Genomic DNA, 16232 nt, shown 5'->3' with positions numbered 1-16232 from the left:
AGCTGTTATAGCTCTTAAATTGATAGAACCCTTGTTCTTCAGTGAAGTGTATTATCTTTTTCCTTTGTCTTTTGCTCTATTGTCTAACTGCTTCCATGTACACTACTCATATGTTAATTCGAGTGTAATGAAAGGGTATTAAATTGATACATAAAACAAATGCATCAATGAACAGAGTAGCACATTATTCAGAGCACTTCCTGAGAGCAGTATCAACAAGTAATATTTGTTTTGGCTCCCTGCACATACCCATTATGCAAACAAAACTGCAATTACCTGCCAAAAGAACAGACAAATTGCACCTTACAACTCTTAGAAGAGTCATCCAGTTGAGGAGAGTGACTCAATACCTTTTCTGTGTTGTGAGTAGCAATCTATCATTTCTAAATTTGTAAGCATGTGTATAAATTTAGAAACATCACAACTTAACTTTAAATGCCTGTATGTAAAGCATTTTTCTTAGTTCAAGGAATGTGTAGTTATGATTGTCACTTTAACATTAAGTAATGTAATTATCTAATAAATACAGTTATTGCTTTGGTGGTAAAATAAAAAACTGAAACTAAACACTACTGATACAATCGTGCTTATGGAAATATGGAGTCGCACTGTGATCATGTTGCAGGAGCGCAAATCTCGGTTAGGCATGGACTAATTACTTGTTACTCACAACTTAACTGTCTGTAAATACCTTTTGTAAGGATTATAACCATCATGGAAATGCAATTTGAAATAACTACCAATAAAATTTGTTGGTGAACAGTGGGAAATAATAGAAAAAAAATATTACACTCAGTTTCTGTGAAATAAATTTCTTCAACAAAATTTCTCACAGTACAAAATTTTTCTTGTTCTACCTGTGCATCAACAGCCACACACATCCAATAGAACTGACAAAAGTGAAGTAATGGGCATTCACTGAGCTTTATCTTGTAGGCCTGCTAACAATACTTTGTTTGTAGACAATAGAGAATTGTAGGCTACAGGAATTCAAATTTGTGGCACCTGTATCTCATCCATTAATTGTAGTACTCAAGTTTTACCTCATGCAATATTTGAAAAATATAATACATACTAGGAAATACAGTAAAAAGTCATCTAAAACGATATTATTCATTGCTTGAATGGTAAATAAAAGAGGACTAAATTTACAGGGTTTTCAATAAATATTGTTCATGCTTCATTAGAAAAATAATCTCTGAAACAGGTCTTAAATATTGCACATAAAAAGTTATTAAATCTTATTTTATAAAACAGTTGTACAGAATAAAACCTGATATTACAAATTATTAATCTGATAGTTTCCTATGAACATGCCAGACCACAAAATACTGAATAACATCACTACTGAATAACATCACTCCAGTGTTGTTCACAGGACATCTTGAAATGCTATGAATGTTAACTGATCTGGAACTGGTAAGTGATCCTTGCTTCTGCAAATAATTCTTGTTGAGCAAGAAATATCCATTTTTAAGAGTGTTAGAAGATTCCATTAAAAATGACAGCTTACTGTCAGTGACAATTTTGAAGGAAAATATTTAAAAACAATTAGGAAGGAATGTAATTGTAGAGATCCTCATTAGGAAGCACACCACAGTGGAACATACATATCACAGAACTTTTGTTACCAATTTAAAATTTGTGTAATAGCACCATTAAAGTTGTAAGATATACACGGAAGGACTGTGCTAATTTCTATAATAATGGAGGTTAGCTACAATTTGCAACATTCCCGACTCACTAAATACTATAATGATTCAGATATGACCAGAGGAAGACAAAAATGTCATTAATGACAGGTGAGGACAGCACATAGACACAGTTGTTTGTTAAATTCACAATTTTGGAGCTGGGACAACTATGTCGGCAATGCAGCAAATGTTAAGTTCCTCAGGAGGGCACGCTCCACAGGATTGGCACCCACAGGATTGGCACAGGCACACGTCTGCCGCAGTAAAGACAAAGCAGTCTGTCAGTCTCCCTTGGTGGCTATGCTGCCTTCAACCTGACTGAGGTCTGGGCTGCGCTGCCCGTCTCTCCGGGCTCTTGACCGCCACTCGACCCAGCAGAACATGACGGTGCCCAGTGTGGACAACACGAGCAGGATGGCCAGCTGTGCATGCAGCCCTACATGGCTGCTGTAGAAAAAACTGGCGGCGGCGGCCACAGACTGGAAAAACACACAAGAGTGTAATGAAGTTTAATCTCTCTCACATCATCATGTTTTGGAAAATATCACCTCTCGAGCAAAATAAGAATAACATGAGCCACTGTGTTCCCATCAATTGATGGAATATAGGCCAACAGCTACATCCCTAATACATTTAAATTGAGTCTATGGGCAGTATGGTATCTTTGTTCTAGGCAGCTTATGTTGATAAATTCCGTGGTCTCAAAGTGCATTGTTCATCCCATTTCTAATTTCAAAGATGCAGATTGGTTTCAGGCACTTTAAAGATTCATTTAACTTTATATTTCATCACCACACGTAGGTAAATTTCTCTTCGGAGGTAATTGTCACACCAAGATATACATTAACCTTTTAAACTGTTTATTAATTGTTGACAATGCATTTAAAATATGTCATGGGAGGATTATGTGCAGAAATTATAAGCATCTACACAGGAGTAAAGTACACTGCTTGATAAAAAACGTGAAGTGTCCAGAAATGAGGAGTGCATGAAATGAAACTTCACAGGTTGAGAGGATATGTGATGTTATTTTAGTTGTTAGAAAATTGAGCCAGATTTACAAAGGAATTGGCAGTATGAGCTCACTTATCAGTATGATATTACACTCCCTCTGGCCTGGATGCATGAACTGATTTGTTTGGCAAGGGTGTCTTACAGCTGTTGTACCCTCTCCTGAGGCTAGCTTGTTCACAACTGTTGTATCAGTCCTCGATACTGTTGCTGGGACAATGTTGACCTCCAAGTTGGTCACAGACATGTTCTATTGGTTACAGTCTGTGGATCTTGCTGATCATGGAAGTACCTCAACATCATGCAGACAGTTCCCAGAGTAGTATGGATGAGAAATGTTCTGTTGAAAAATGGCATCACAATGTTGTTGCTTGAGAGGTAACATGAAGACGAAAAATGTGGGTGATGTGTTGTTGTGTTGCCAGAGTTTCCTCAGTCAGTACCACTAGTGACCTGAAGTCATACCTAATGGCTCCCCACACTATGAGGCAAGGAGTAACAACACTGCGCCACTCCAAAACATTGGAAGAGTGAGACCTCTCCCCCATGTCACCATAATACTTGCTATGATGGTCATCAGGACAGTGCAAAATTACTATCCATTGCTGAAGACAATGTAATGCCATTCACCACCACTCTGTACTTCACAGTAAGAGCACAACTTCAAACACAGCTGTTTGTGCTCAGAAAATGACATATGGGATGGTAGTTTCCTAGTCTGGCTGCTGTTAGTATCTGAGCCAATGGTGCCTGATGACAGAGAATGTAGTGGGGAGTCCATTACTTGTGCTCAGATGGCAGGCACAGATGTAAAGAGGTTACAATGTGCTTGGTGCACAATAAGGCAATACTCTCTTGTGGCTGACAGATGTGGTCGATTGGAACCTTGACGAGTATTCCTGCCTTCACTTTCCCACTTAGTCCAACATCGGGCCACAGTCACATCCGAATGCCCCACAAATCTGGATACTGCACATTTCCATCATCTGACCAAATGGAGGCTCATAGTAAGGCCCCTTGCAAACTCTGAGCTGGTGACAGTGTTGTCTGACACGAGTACACAGCACCCCCGTGTCCTTCACAGTGATCAATCAACATCCAATTCTATTCGTTCCCCTTATACACCCTGGCAACTAAACATGAACAATACTAATGCACCACCAGTGGTGTGTGTGTGTGTGTGTGTGTGTGTGTGTGTGTGTGTGTGTGTGTGAAATTATGTTGACATCCAGCCATGCTTTCTGGCCGATTTCCTTTTTTGTCAGGTAGTGTGTGTGATGTGATGTGATGTGATATAACAATAACAGTCATAAAAATGATTTCTTCTTTTGTAACTGGTACTGACACCACAGAAATTAAAGTTTTGAATGGAAGCTAGTTTTTAATTTAGTCTCTAATAAGAGTTCATCACCACTGCAAATTCATGGTAATTTATGTTCTAACTCATTCAACACACCTGCATTTTCTCCCCTATAATAATCCCTGTGGAATTTAATATTACATTTGATTAATTAATTAATGTGAACCTCATGGCGATTCTGCTTCCAAACTTTCCTGGTAATAACATGACAAGAAATGAACTCTCAGTTACCCATTACCATTCTGCAATATTGGCCCAGATTTTACTGTTCTAATTTGTGCAGAATGCTGTAGCTGGTAGATGCACGGGGCAGCAGGGCACACATGAGTTGGGCTTACAGGCAGGCATTGTAGGGGAAATGCTGGGCACTGGAGGGGAAGTGCCATTCTGAACTGAAGCCTACACTCACATTTTTTGTAAATGCTAAGTGGGGCCCCTCTATGTCAACACATGCATGGTGACCATTCAAAAAGATCTACTGTCACCTCTGCTTTCATTAATATCTAAAACGAATTCCGCTGCAAATGCAGTGATTTATTTGTGCCTGGCTTGTTACCCATTTGTAACTTTCAGAGAAATGCCATGAGTGGCAAATTTTGAGTAAAACCTACACATTTCTCTGGTTACAATGGTAAAATTTGCTTCTTTTGCCAAAACACAGAGGAGTTTACAAAGTCTCTCCTCATCAACATGTTGTGCAGACAACTGCAAAAGAATTCTGAAACAGTGGTTTCTTAAGTTTATTAAGTGAGGAACTGAGGAAAAGTAAAGTCAGTAGCTTACGAAAAACCACATCCTCAGCACAAAAAAATGTGTATTCATTCTTCATTATATTGTTCCAAAACCCATAGCATTTCTCGTTTCACCAGCTATTGATGGCACTTAAAAATTACATTCTAGATAATGAAGATTTACATAACAACAACATAGTAAAATACTCTCTTCTTTGCGTGCTTTCATTTGCCAAAATCTGATTTCAATGTCTGAAACATTTTATCAGATGTGAGGAATGTTGTGGATACTTCATTCTGACTTTATCACTGGTTTGGGGCAATCCCAAGTGAGTGTGATACATCAGATCAATTTTTTCGAGATTGGTGACAGATGACTCTACCCAAGTCTACAGAAAAAATCAAATTTCATATGGAACAACAAATGATGTAATATGCACCAAATGCAAAATCATTGCGACCTTTATTTTTTGTTGCACATTTTTCTGAATTTCGGCTGGTGTCTTACTTCCACATAAATATCACAATAACTATGACCACTAACAAGATTATGGGCATATCATCATGAATCTGACATATAAAGCTATAAGTAGAGCAAGAATGAATTTTTTTACTGAATAGTTTCTGTAAAATCATGTGAGAAAGACTGCAGGACATGTGCCTCGATTCTGTCAAGGTTGACTGGCCATAAGCTGGAAAACACTCGTCGGTTTCCCCTTTCGAACAAACGAATTAACTCGCCCAGCACTTTGGACGAAACCTGGTCACTGCACATTGGCCACAATATCCTGCATTAGGGTCTTGATTTGTTGATAACTATAATCTGTTGTTGTCAGGTTTGACATGTACTTGACAAATGAAGGCAACAAAAACAGAATGTGAGTACACCTATATAGTCTGCAGGAGAGCTTGTGTGTAAATCAGAATAAACTACTTGAAAACTCTTAGATAACAAGGTGATTTCATTGAACACACAAGGCAGTGACACAGTTTCATACACGTCTATATATTAGTGCTAATAGTGTCTTGCCAAGAAAGTTTGCATTATCATTAGAAAGTGAAGTTTCAGTATTCTCAAAAGTACTGAACAAGAGTAAAAAAACAGACAGAGCACTGGAGGCTAGCTCTGTATATGGCATAAGGAAATTTATGTTACAATAGTGTAATCAGCTTACCTGCGTAAATTTGAAGAGAGCAAATGCTGCTGCGCTATCATCTGCCCACACTCCTCCCAAAATAGAGTAGATTTGTGTATTGTAGCAACTGTCACCAAAACCCAACAGCAGGCTACAGAGCATCGCAATATAGGCACTGAAAATATAATGATTAAAGCATTATTAGGCATTTTTTAAACAAATCCATCAAGTAAGTGTTTGTACACTTCTGGGTACTTAGTGAAATATTCAAATTATGTGCTAAATCAATTGTATTCTGAAATGTATATCAAGCAGCTTTCAACAGTATTAAAACTAGAATGGCAGAAGGGGTCAAAATGACCCATCACACTTTTTTCTTCAGTGCCATATCCAACTTTTTTTACAATATTATGAGAAGTAAAGTTCCCACTCACCATATAGCAGAGATGCTGAGTCGCAGACAGGCACAACAAAACGATTATCACACTTAAAGCTTTCACACACACACACACACACACACACACACACACACACACACACACAAACGCAACTCACACACGACTGCAGTCTCAGGCAACTGAAACCACACTGCGAGCAGCAGCACCAGTGCATGATTGGAGTGGTGACTGGGTGGAGTAAAGGAGGAGGCTGGGGCAGGGAGGGAGAGGGATAGTATGGTGGAGATGGCGGACAGTGAAGCACTGCAGGTTAGGCGGATTGCAGGGGAGAGGTGGGGAGGGGGTGGGTGGGAAGTAGCGGAAAAGGAGAGAAATAAATAATAAAATAAATAAATAAAAAAGAAAGACTGGGTGTGGTGGTGGAATGACGGCTGTGTCATGCTGGAATGGGTGCAGGGAAGGGCTGGATGAGTGAGGACACTGACTACCAAACTTTTTTTACTTCATTTATGAATTCATACAACTTTTCCTAATTGTTTCTTCTCTTTACAATGATGTATTAGGATTTAGAAAGTATTTATATTTTCTTGGACATTTCATTCAATATACTTAGACTGATGAAAGGAGTTAATTTGACACTGCTGTGATTGCTCTTATGAATATATATAAATAATACAACAATAAGTAGCAACAATCAGCTATCAAGCAAAATTGTTGCTGTTCATTGCTGCGCCTTGGCATGTGCACATTCCAGTCCGCTGCAGTTTATACGCTTGACTATGGTAGACGTTTTTGATCACATCTCCTCATCGTGGTTTTCAGATGAAGGAATGTGTTATCTCTTAGAGAATTCCAACATTGAATTAGAAACTGACTCAATTCATAAAGATGAGGATTTTCTGCCAGGGACAAGTGAAGATGAAGAAATTGTGTATAAGTAGGGATTAGTGAAGGAAGATTCAGATGCTGATCTATGTCAGTCCTCACTTTATATGTCACAGCAGACCCATCTGAATGCCTCTACAAAGGTGGTCATTAGGGATAAAACCAGGTATAAGTTAGCTAATTTTTCATCTTCTGGAAGGATATCAGCTTCAAATGATCTGAAGGCAATAGGCGGTCCCACTACTTACACTTGTCATCAAGTAGATGACTGTCATTAGTGGTTCCCATCTTAAGTTTTGGCAAAGCAACACCACAGCTCACGAAGAAATATACAGATTCAAATGCTCGAAAAGTACTAAAAGAAAATGACTGGACATAATCACTTTAAATGGAAAATTGATAGCTGTCATATATGTTCCTGATGTCATTTCTAGAAAAGGTATATCTCCAGATGATCATTGGTCGCATTCTTTGAACCCCACTTTCATCAAGCAAGTTATTTCTAAGGACAGATTTCAAGAGCTTCAAAATTCTGATCACACAAAACAAGATGTTAGTTCACTCAATTCATGCCCAACAAAGTTGACAAATGTGCCCAGAATGAGATTTTTATTCTGCAACGGAGTGTGCGCTGATATGAAACTTCCTGGCAGATTAAAACTGTGTGCCGGACCGAGACTCGAACTCGGGACCTTTGCCTTTCACGGGCAAGTGCTCTACCAACTGATCTACCCAGGCACGACCCGTTCCCACAGCCTTAATTATGCCAGTACCTCATCTCCTACCTTCCAAACGTCACAGAAGTTCTCCTGCATACCTTTCAGAACTAGCACTCCTAGAAGAAAAGCCGCAGAGTGAAAATCTCATTCTGGAAACATCCCCCAGGCTGTGGCTAAGTCATGTCTCCGCAGCATTCTTTCTTCCAGGAGTGCTAGTTCTGCAAGGTACACTGGAGAGCTTCTGTGAAGTTTGGAAGGTAGGAGACCAGGTAGTGGCGGTATTAAAGCTGTGAGGATGGATCATGAGCCATGCTTGGGTAGTTCATTTGGTAGAGCACTTGTCTGCAAAAGGCAAAGGTCCTGAGTTCGAGTCTCGGTCCGGCACACAGTTCTAATCTGCCAGGAAGTTTCTTATCAGCGCACACTCCGCTGCAGAGTGAAAATCTCATTCTGGAAACATCCCCCAGGTTGTGGCTAAGCCATGTCTCCGCAATATCCTTCCTTCCAGGAGTGCTAGTTCTGCAAGGTATGCAGGAGCGCTTCTGTGAAGTTTCGAAGGTAGGAGACAAGATACTGACAGAATTAAGGCTGTGAGGATGGGTCGTGAGTCGTGCTTGGGTAGCTCAGTTGGTAGAGCACTTGCCCGTGAAAGACAAAGTTCCCGAGTTCGAGTTTCAGTCTGGCACGCAGTTTTAATCTGTCTGGAAGTTTGACAAATGTGGGTTCAAATTCTGTATTGTTGCAGACGTAGTGACAAAGTATGAATGTAAACAAAAATACTAAATACCATGTCACAAGAAGTCTCCTATAATTGTTTGAGTATTATAATATAATTCTTACTTTGTTACAAGTTGTTATTACAATTACTTTTAGTTGATGAAAGATTGTAAAAAGTTATGTGGCTGTAACCACAAGAGTTATTATTGTCTTTGTTTCAGTATACAGTTTTCAGGAAAAGGATTTTTCTGTGGTGTTTGATAATCAGTGTTATGAGGTGTTGTAATGAAGGTATGAAGTTATTTGAAGCAGAAATGTTTTTATTTGTGCCCTATGGAATGCACCAAATTCACAGGACTGAAACACATCCCCTTGACCAATAAAAGTTGGTTTTGAGTTTATAACATGCTGCTCTGCAAATGATTTTGATTCACTAGATTAGCAATTACTCAAACTTTACTTCAAATGCTCAATTTTAAAAGTTGTATACTATAAGAAATTTAGTTATGGCAGAAGTTGGCTAACATTGCAATGATTACCTCTGTTTGTATAATCTCTTTGTTACAATATCTGTTTTGTCTTTGACTTAACAAATTAAATATCTTTCCTACTTTTTACTCTGTTCTTTATCAATCCACACAAAACTGCGAAGTTTCACCAAAACTTTCTCAGCTCCTCTTTTCTCTTCTTGTACTGTTTTATCTTAATTTTTGGTTCTTTTATGTTTTTGTTAATTTTCAGTGCTTTTACTGCCTCTACACTTCCTCCAAGTCATTTACTTCTCTTTAACAGCTGTCTTTATCATGCTGTTCCACCAAGGCACCTTTTCTTCTCCCCAGTAGTCATTTGTATGCGTTCTCTGCACACTTTACAAAACCAGTTGTGAAACATATCTAGTCCTCTTCTACTCTGTTGACTTTATATATGTGAATTTCTTTTTTCAGGTCATCTTTGAACTGTCCCCTTGTTTTATTCTCTTGTAACTTCTGTACCTTTATTTTCTTTATGTCTTTCTGATGACTGAGATATTGTCAAGTCCGAATTTTGCTACCATGGTCTCCTTAAAATCTTCTTGGCATTGCTGTCATGTGTTTCAGTTGTCAATACTCCTCCTCTTCTTCCACCACATCCGCCAGAAAAACATCAATCATTCCCCCCCCTCCCCCACCTAGTTATTTTTTGTGGGTTCTTTTTTGTAAACCATGTATTTCCAACAACTGATCATTTTTTTCTGCAAAATCTGTTAACAAATTTCCTTCATCCCATTTACCATAACTAAAGGGGCAAATTATTCCTTCTGTACTTTGCCCATAATTTCCCACGTGTTCCACTCATATCTCCATTCATCTGTCTTTTCTAACTGTACAAAATTCATTGTTTCACAGTTGAGTCCAAGTCTAACTTAGATTATTTGATCTAATCAAATTGTTTCCAAGCATTGAACTTAAACCTCCTGCCAGTATGATACATGCCCCATTTGTTGCCATTTTCTTCCATTTTTCTTTCTACACTGCTGGCCACCGTAAATGCAACACCCTGAAGGAAGCATCTGAATCAAGTGAAATTTACACCATGAGTTTGCAGCGATGAGATATGCAACTGATTAGAATTTCAGCGCAGACGTACATCACGTGTGCCTGTGGCGCCACCTCATAGTGCCATTTAAAGCTTGGCGATTTCGACGAGTGTACGTTCGGCACGTGTGTTTACCTTGTGGTTGTTTCACAAGACGATCAGTTATGCCTTGTAGAAAACAGCGAACATCTTTTGATCAAGTATCCGAGTTCGACAGAGGAAGGATAGTGGCTTACTGAGATTGTGGATTATCATACAGAGAAATCACTAGTCGTGTTGGACGAAACCAAACAACTGTAATGCGGATATGTGACCGTTGGATGCAGGAGGGTACGACGGACCGACGTGGTCGATCGCATTCACCTCGGTGCACCACTGCACGTGCTGATAGGCAAATTGTGTGCATGGCAGTGACGGATCGCTCAGTGACATCCCGAACCATAGCACAGCACACTGCATCTGTAACGCATCATCCAGTGTCTGCGCGTACCATTAGACGCCGTTTACAGCAGAGTGGTCTGTCCGCAAGACATCCATTGCTTCGTCTACCATTGACGCAGAACCACAGACGTCTCCGTCACCAATGGTGTGATGACAGACGGATATGGATGGCAGAATGGAATGAAGTTGTCTTTACTGACGAGGCACGCTTCTGTCTGCAGCACCACGATGGTCGGATTCGAGTGTGGAGACACCGTGGAGAGAGGCTGCTGGACAGCTGCATTACTTTAAATAGCCGGCGCTACATATCCGAGGTGCTGGAGCCAGTTGTCCTTCCTTACCTTCAGGGCTCGGCCACAGCCATATTTCAACAGGATAACGCGCGACCACACGTGGCACGCATTGTCCAAAGGTTCTTCGTCAATAACCAGATTGAATTGCTTCCCTGGCCGGCTCGCTCTCCGGATCTTTCGCCGATAGAAAACGTGGTCCATGGTTACTCAACGAGTGACCCAGATTACATCGCCAGCTGCCACACCAGATGATCTTTGGCAATGTGTGGAAGCTGCTTGGGTTGCTGTACCCCAGGAACACATCCAACGTCTCTTTGACTCAATGCCGAGACGTGTGGCAGCGGTGATCTCCAACAATGGCGGCTACTCTGGCTACTGATTCTGGCAGGAACCACATGTCACAGACGTCTGTAAACGTAATCATTTGATCTTTGGTCAACATGTTATCTACAAAATAAATTTTGTTGTGCTACCTCTTGTCTTTCTTGGTGTTGCATTTACGGTGGCCAGCAGTATATTTCCCCTTCCATTTTATCTCATTCATGCCAATTATTGCACAGTTTTTCATCTCCATATACTCAGTTACTCATTCTGCCTTACCATTTAAAATGTGCACATTGATAACAAATTTCATGCTATCCAATAGCCCACTTCTCACAGGTGCACCAAAGCACTGGAAAATGCGCATAACTTCCGGAGAATGCCCTAGCATTTTCCAAGACTCATGTTACAGGTTGTTAATGTCATGGGGGAGGAAGTCTTTCACTACACCCAGAGGCATTTTATAAGCTTATCCCATGCTTAAATCAGATAGGCTCTAAATTTATGTGGATACTCTTTGTAGCCTGTCCCCATGAACCATGGACCCTTGCCGTTGGTGGGGAGGCTTGCGTGCCTCAGCGATACAGATAGCCATACCGTAGGTGCAACCACAACGGAGGGGTATCTGTTGAGAGACCAGACAAACATGTGGTTCCTGAAGAGGGGCAGCAGCCTTTTCAGTAGTTGCAAGGGCAACAGTCTGGATGATTGACTGATCTGGCCTTGTAACAATAACCAAAACGGCCTTGCTGTGCTGGTACTGCAAACGGCTGAAAGCAAGGGGAAAGTACGGCCATAATTTTTCCCGAAGGCATGCAGCTTTGTTGTATGATTAAATGATGATGGGGTCCTCTTGGGTAAAATATTCCGGAGGTAAAATAGTCCCCCATTCGGATCTCCGGGCGGGGACTACTCAAGAGGATGTCGTTATCAGGAGAAAGGAAACTGGCGTTCTACGGATCGGAGCGTGAAATGTCAGATCACTTAATCGGGCAGGGAGGTTAGAAAATTTAAAAAGGGAAATGGATAGGTTAAAGTTAGATATAGTGGGAATTAGTGAAGTTTCAGGTGACTACAGGGCTATAAACACAAAATCAAATAGGGGTAATGCAGGAGTAGGTTTAATAATGAATAGGAAGATAGGAATTCGGGTAAGCTACTACAAACAGCATAGTGAACGCATTATTGTTACCAAGATAGATACGAAGCCCACACCTACTACAGTAGCACAAGTTTATATGCCAACTAGCTCTGCAGATGACGAAGGAATTGAAGAATTGTATGATGAAATGAAGGAAATTATTCAGATAGTGAAGGTTGACGAAAATTTAATAGTCATGGGTGACTGGAATTCGGTAGTAGGAAAAGGGAGAGAAGGAAACGTAGTAGGTGAATATGGATTGGAGCTAAGAAATGAAAGAGGAAGCCGCGTGGTAGAATTTTGCACAGAGCACAACTTAATCATAGCTAACACTTGGTTTAAGAATCATGAAAGAAGGTTGTATACATGGAAGAACCCTAGAGATACTAAAAGGTACCAGATAGATTATATAATGGTAAGACAGAGATTTAGGAACCAGGTTTTACATTGTAAGACGTTTCCAGGGGCAGATGTGGACTCTGACCATAATCTATTGGTTATGACCTGTAGATTAAAACTGAAGAAACTGCAGAAAGGTGGGAACGTAAGGAGATGGGACCTGGATAAACTGAAAGAACCAGAGGTTGTTCAGAGTTTCAGGGAGAGCATAAGGGAACAATTGACAGGAATGGGGGAAAGAAATACAGTAGAAGAAGAATGGGTAGCTTTGAGGGATGAAGTAGTGAAGGCAGCAAAGGATCAAGTAGGAAAAAAGACGAGGGCTAGTACAAATCCTTGGGTAACAGAAGAAATATTGAATTTAATTGATGAAAGGAGAAAATATAAAAATGCAGTAAATGAAGCAGGCAAAAAGGAATACAAACGTCTCAAAAATGAGATCGACAAGAAGTGCAAAATGGCTAAGCAGGGATGGCTAGAGGACAAATGTAAGGATGTAGAGGCTTATCTCACTAGGAGGTAAGATAGATACTGCCTACAGGAAAATTAAAGAGACCTTTGGAGAAAAGAGAACCGCTTGTATGAATATTAAGAGCTCAGATGGAAACCCAGTTCTAAGCAAAGAAGGGAAAGCAGAAAGGTGGAAGGAGTATATAGAGCATCTATACAATGGCGATGTACTTGAGGACAATATTATGGAAATGGAAGAGGATGTAGATAAAGATGAAATGGGAGATACGATACTGAGTGAAGAGTTTGACAGAGCACTGAAAGACCTGAGTCGAAACAAGGCCCCCGGAGTAGACAACTTTCCATTGGAACTACTGACGGCCTTGGGAGAGCCAGTCCTGACAAAACTCTACCATCTGGTGAGCAAGATGTATGAAACAGGGCAAAGTACCCTCAGACTTCAAGAAGAATATAATAATTCCAATCCCAAAGAAAGCAGGTGTTGACAGATGTGAAAATTACCGAACAATCTGTTTAATAAGCCACAGCTGCAAAATACTAACACGAATTCTTTACAGACGAATGGAAAAACTATTAGAAGCTGACCTCGGGGAAGATCAGTTTGGATTCCGTAGAAATACTGGAACACGTGAGGCAATACTGACCTTACGACTTATCTTAGAAGAAAGATTAAGGAAAGGCAAACCTACGTTTCTAGCATTTGTAGACTTAGAGAAAGCTTTTGACAATGTTGACGGGAACACTTTCTTTCAAATTCTAAAGGTGGCAGGGGTAAAATACAGGGAGCGAAAGGCTATTTACAATTTGTACAGAAACCAGATGGCAGTTATAAGAGTTGAGGGACACGAAAGGGAAGCAGTTGTTGGGAAGGGAGTAAGACAGGGTTGTAGCCTCTCCCCGATGTTATTCAATCTTTATATTGAGCAAGCAGTAAAGGAAACAAAAGAAAAATTCGGAGTAGGTATTAAAATCCATGGAGAAGAAATAAAAACTTTGAGGTTCGCCCATGACATTGTAGTTCTGTCAGAGACAGCAAAGGACTTGGAAGAGCAGTTGAATGGAATGGACAGTGTCTTGAAAGGAGGGTATAAGATGAACATCAACAAAAGCAAAATGAGGATAATGGAATGTAGTCGAATTAAGTCGGGTGATGTTGAGGGTATTAGATTAGGAAATGAGGCACTTAAAGTAGTAAAGGAGTTTTGCTATTTGGGGAGCAAATTAACTGATTAAGGTCGAAGTAGAGAGGATATAAAATGTAGACTGGAAATGGCAAGGAAAGCGTTTCTGAAGAAGAGAAATTTGTTAACATCGAGTATAGATTTAAGTGTCAGGAAGTCATTTCTGAAAGTATTTGTATGGAGTGTAACCATGTATGGAAGTGAAACATGGCCGATAAATAGTTTGGACAGGAAGAGAATAGAAGCTTTCAAAATGTGGTGCTACAGAAGAATGCTGAAGATTAGATGGGTAGATCACATAACTAATGAGGAAGTATTGAATAGGATTGGGGAGAAGAGAAGTTTGTGGCACAACTTGACCAGAAGAAGGGATCGGTTGGTAGGACATGTTCTGAGGCATCAAGGGATCACCAGTTTAGTATTGGAGGGCAGCGTGGAGGGTAAAAATCGTAGAAGGAGACCAAGAGATGACTACACTAAGCAGATTCAGAAGGATGTAGATTGCAGTAGGTACTGGGAGAGGAAGAAGCTTGCACAGGATAGAGTAGCATGGAGAGCTGCATCAAACCAGTCTCGGGACTGAAGACCACAACAACAACTCTTTGTAGCTACTTCACTATCGAACATAATCTATCAAAACCTATAACCATTCAAATGGACAACCAGTTATTATCTGACAAAGGGAACTGAAGATCTAGACATGCTAACAGCACCATCATGTTTATGCCCAAGAAACAAGGCACGAATGCAGTGGCAGTGTACGTTCCAGTACTCTTACAGATGAAGTGCTGTCACATACTGCTTATCTATAGCAAATGACCTGCATGGTGCAACAATTAAACATTATCTAACACTTGTTTGCTAATACTCTTTGCACAATATCAAACAGAAAACATTAATTTAAAGCATGTGGTATGTGTATTTACATTTTGCCTTAATGAACAATTGGGCACTAATTCTGATGCTTTCATAAAAATGTAAAGTAGTATGCCTTTTTAAAAACTATGTTGTCTTGATTGCACACGATGGCTTGTTTGTGATAGAAGTTTAAAATTAATGCCATATACAGAATGAATTTTCTCAGAATATACTTACTGGCCTTAAAGTGCAGATCTGTGAGTATAAAAAAACTGAAGTTGGGTAAAGGGACCAAACAACTAGGTCATCAGTCCATATTTCCTTGAATAGACAGGTATACATGCCTGTAGGTCAGCGTATTGTGCAAAACCCAAGATCTACCAATGGTCAACGAAACTGAGAAAGAGACAGAAAGAAGATAGGGAGACTGAGGATGATAGGCAGGCAACATGCCCTGTCTAGGGAGCAGCTGGAAACCCACGACAGCAGAGCGAAATGAGGAGACATACATCCCAGCACCCACCACTTACCAGAGGTACGCCATTCATTAATGTGTAGGAATAACTAACAATATGGACAGGGCAAGAGGAAGAGGAGCACACAGAGACAAAAGATAAACAAGTCTAACAGACCACGAGAGTGGGGGGGGGGGGGGAGGGGGAGTAAAAGAGCAGGTAGGGTGATGAACAGTGAAAACACTACAACCATCCGACAAGGAATGCAGTTCGGTATGTCCTGTGTGAGTATAAGCAAAGCCCATGTGAGCAGCAACCATAGAGTCATCAGTGTAGACTACTTCTGAAACCCTTGGATGTGCCAAGGACGGAGAAAAATTGGTGGCGGAGGGCCTCAGGAAGGACCAAGTGATAGGTCAAGATGAAGTTGTGGCTAAGGGATGCAC

The 16232-nt window shown here is 40.4% G+C and overlaps 1 protein-coding gene across 1 annotated transcript in view; it reads right to left on the bottom strand.

Annotated features, from left to right (window-relative positions):
- Positions 1–792: 792 nt before the first annotated feature.
- Positions 793–16232, bottom strand: part of LOC126092497 (UNC93-like protein MFSD11) — a 246955-nt gene continuing 231515 nt past the window's right edge. Inside the window, exons 7-8 of the mRNA XM_049908119.1 lie at positions 5972–6107; positions 793–2173 (exon numbers count right to left, since the gene is read on the bottom strand). Of these exons, the coding sequence (XP_049764076.1) occupies positions 1976–2173; positions 5972–6107 (334 nt within the window). The 3' untranslated portion in view covers positions 793–1975. The remainder of the gene's footprint in view (positions 2174–5971; positions 6108–16232) is intronic.

This window comes from Schistocerca cancellata, chromosome 7 (genome assembly GCF_023864275.1).
Source record: "Schistocerca cancellata isolate TAMUIC-IGC-003103 chromosome 7, iqSchCanc2.1, whole genome shotgun sequence".
In the NCBI taxonomy this organism is placed as follows: domain Eukaryota; kingdom Metazoa; phylum Arthropoda; class Insecta; order Orthoptera; family Acrididae; genus Schistocerca; species Schistocerca cancellata.
Note: the sequence above shows the minus strand (reverse complement) of the source record. Positions and strands in the feature narration are given on the sequence as shown.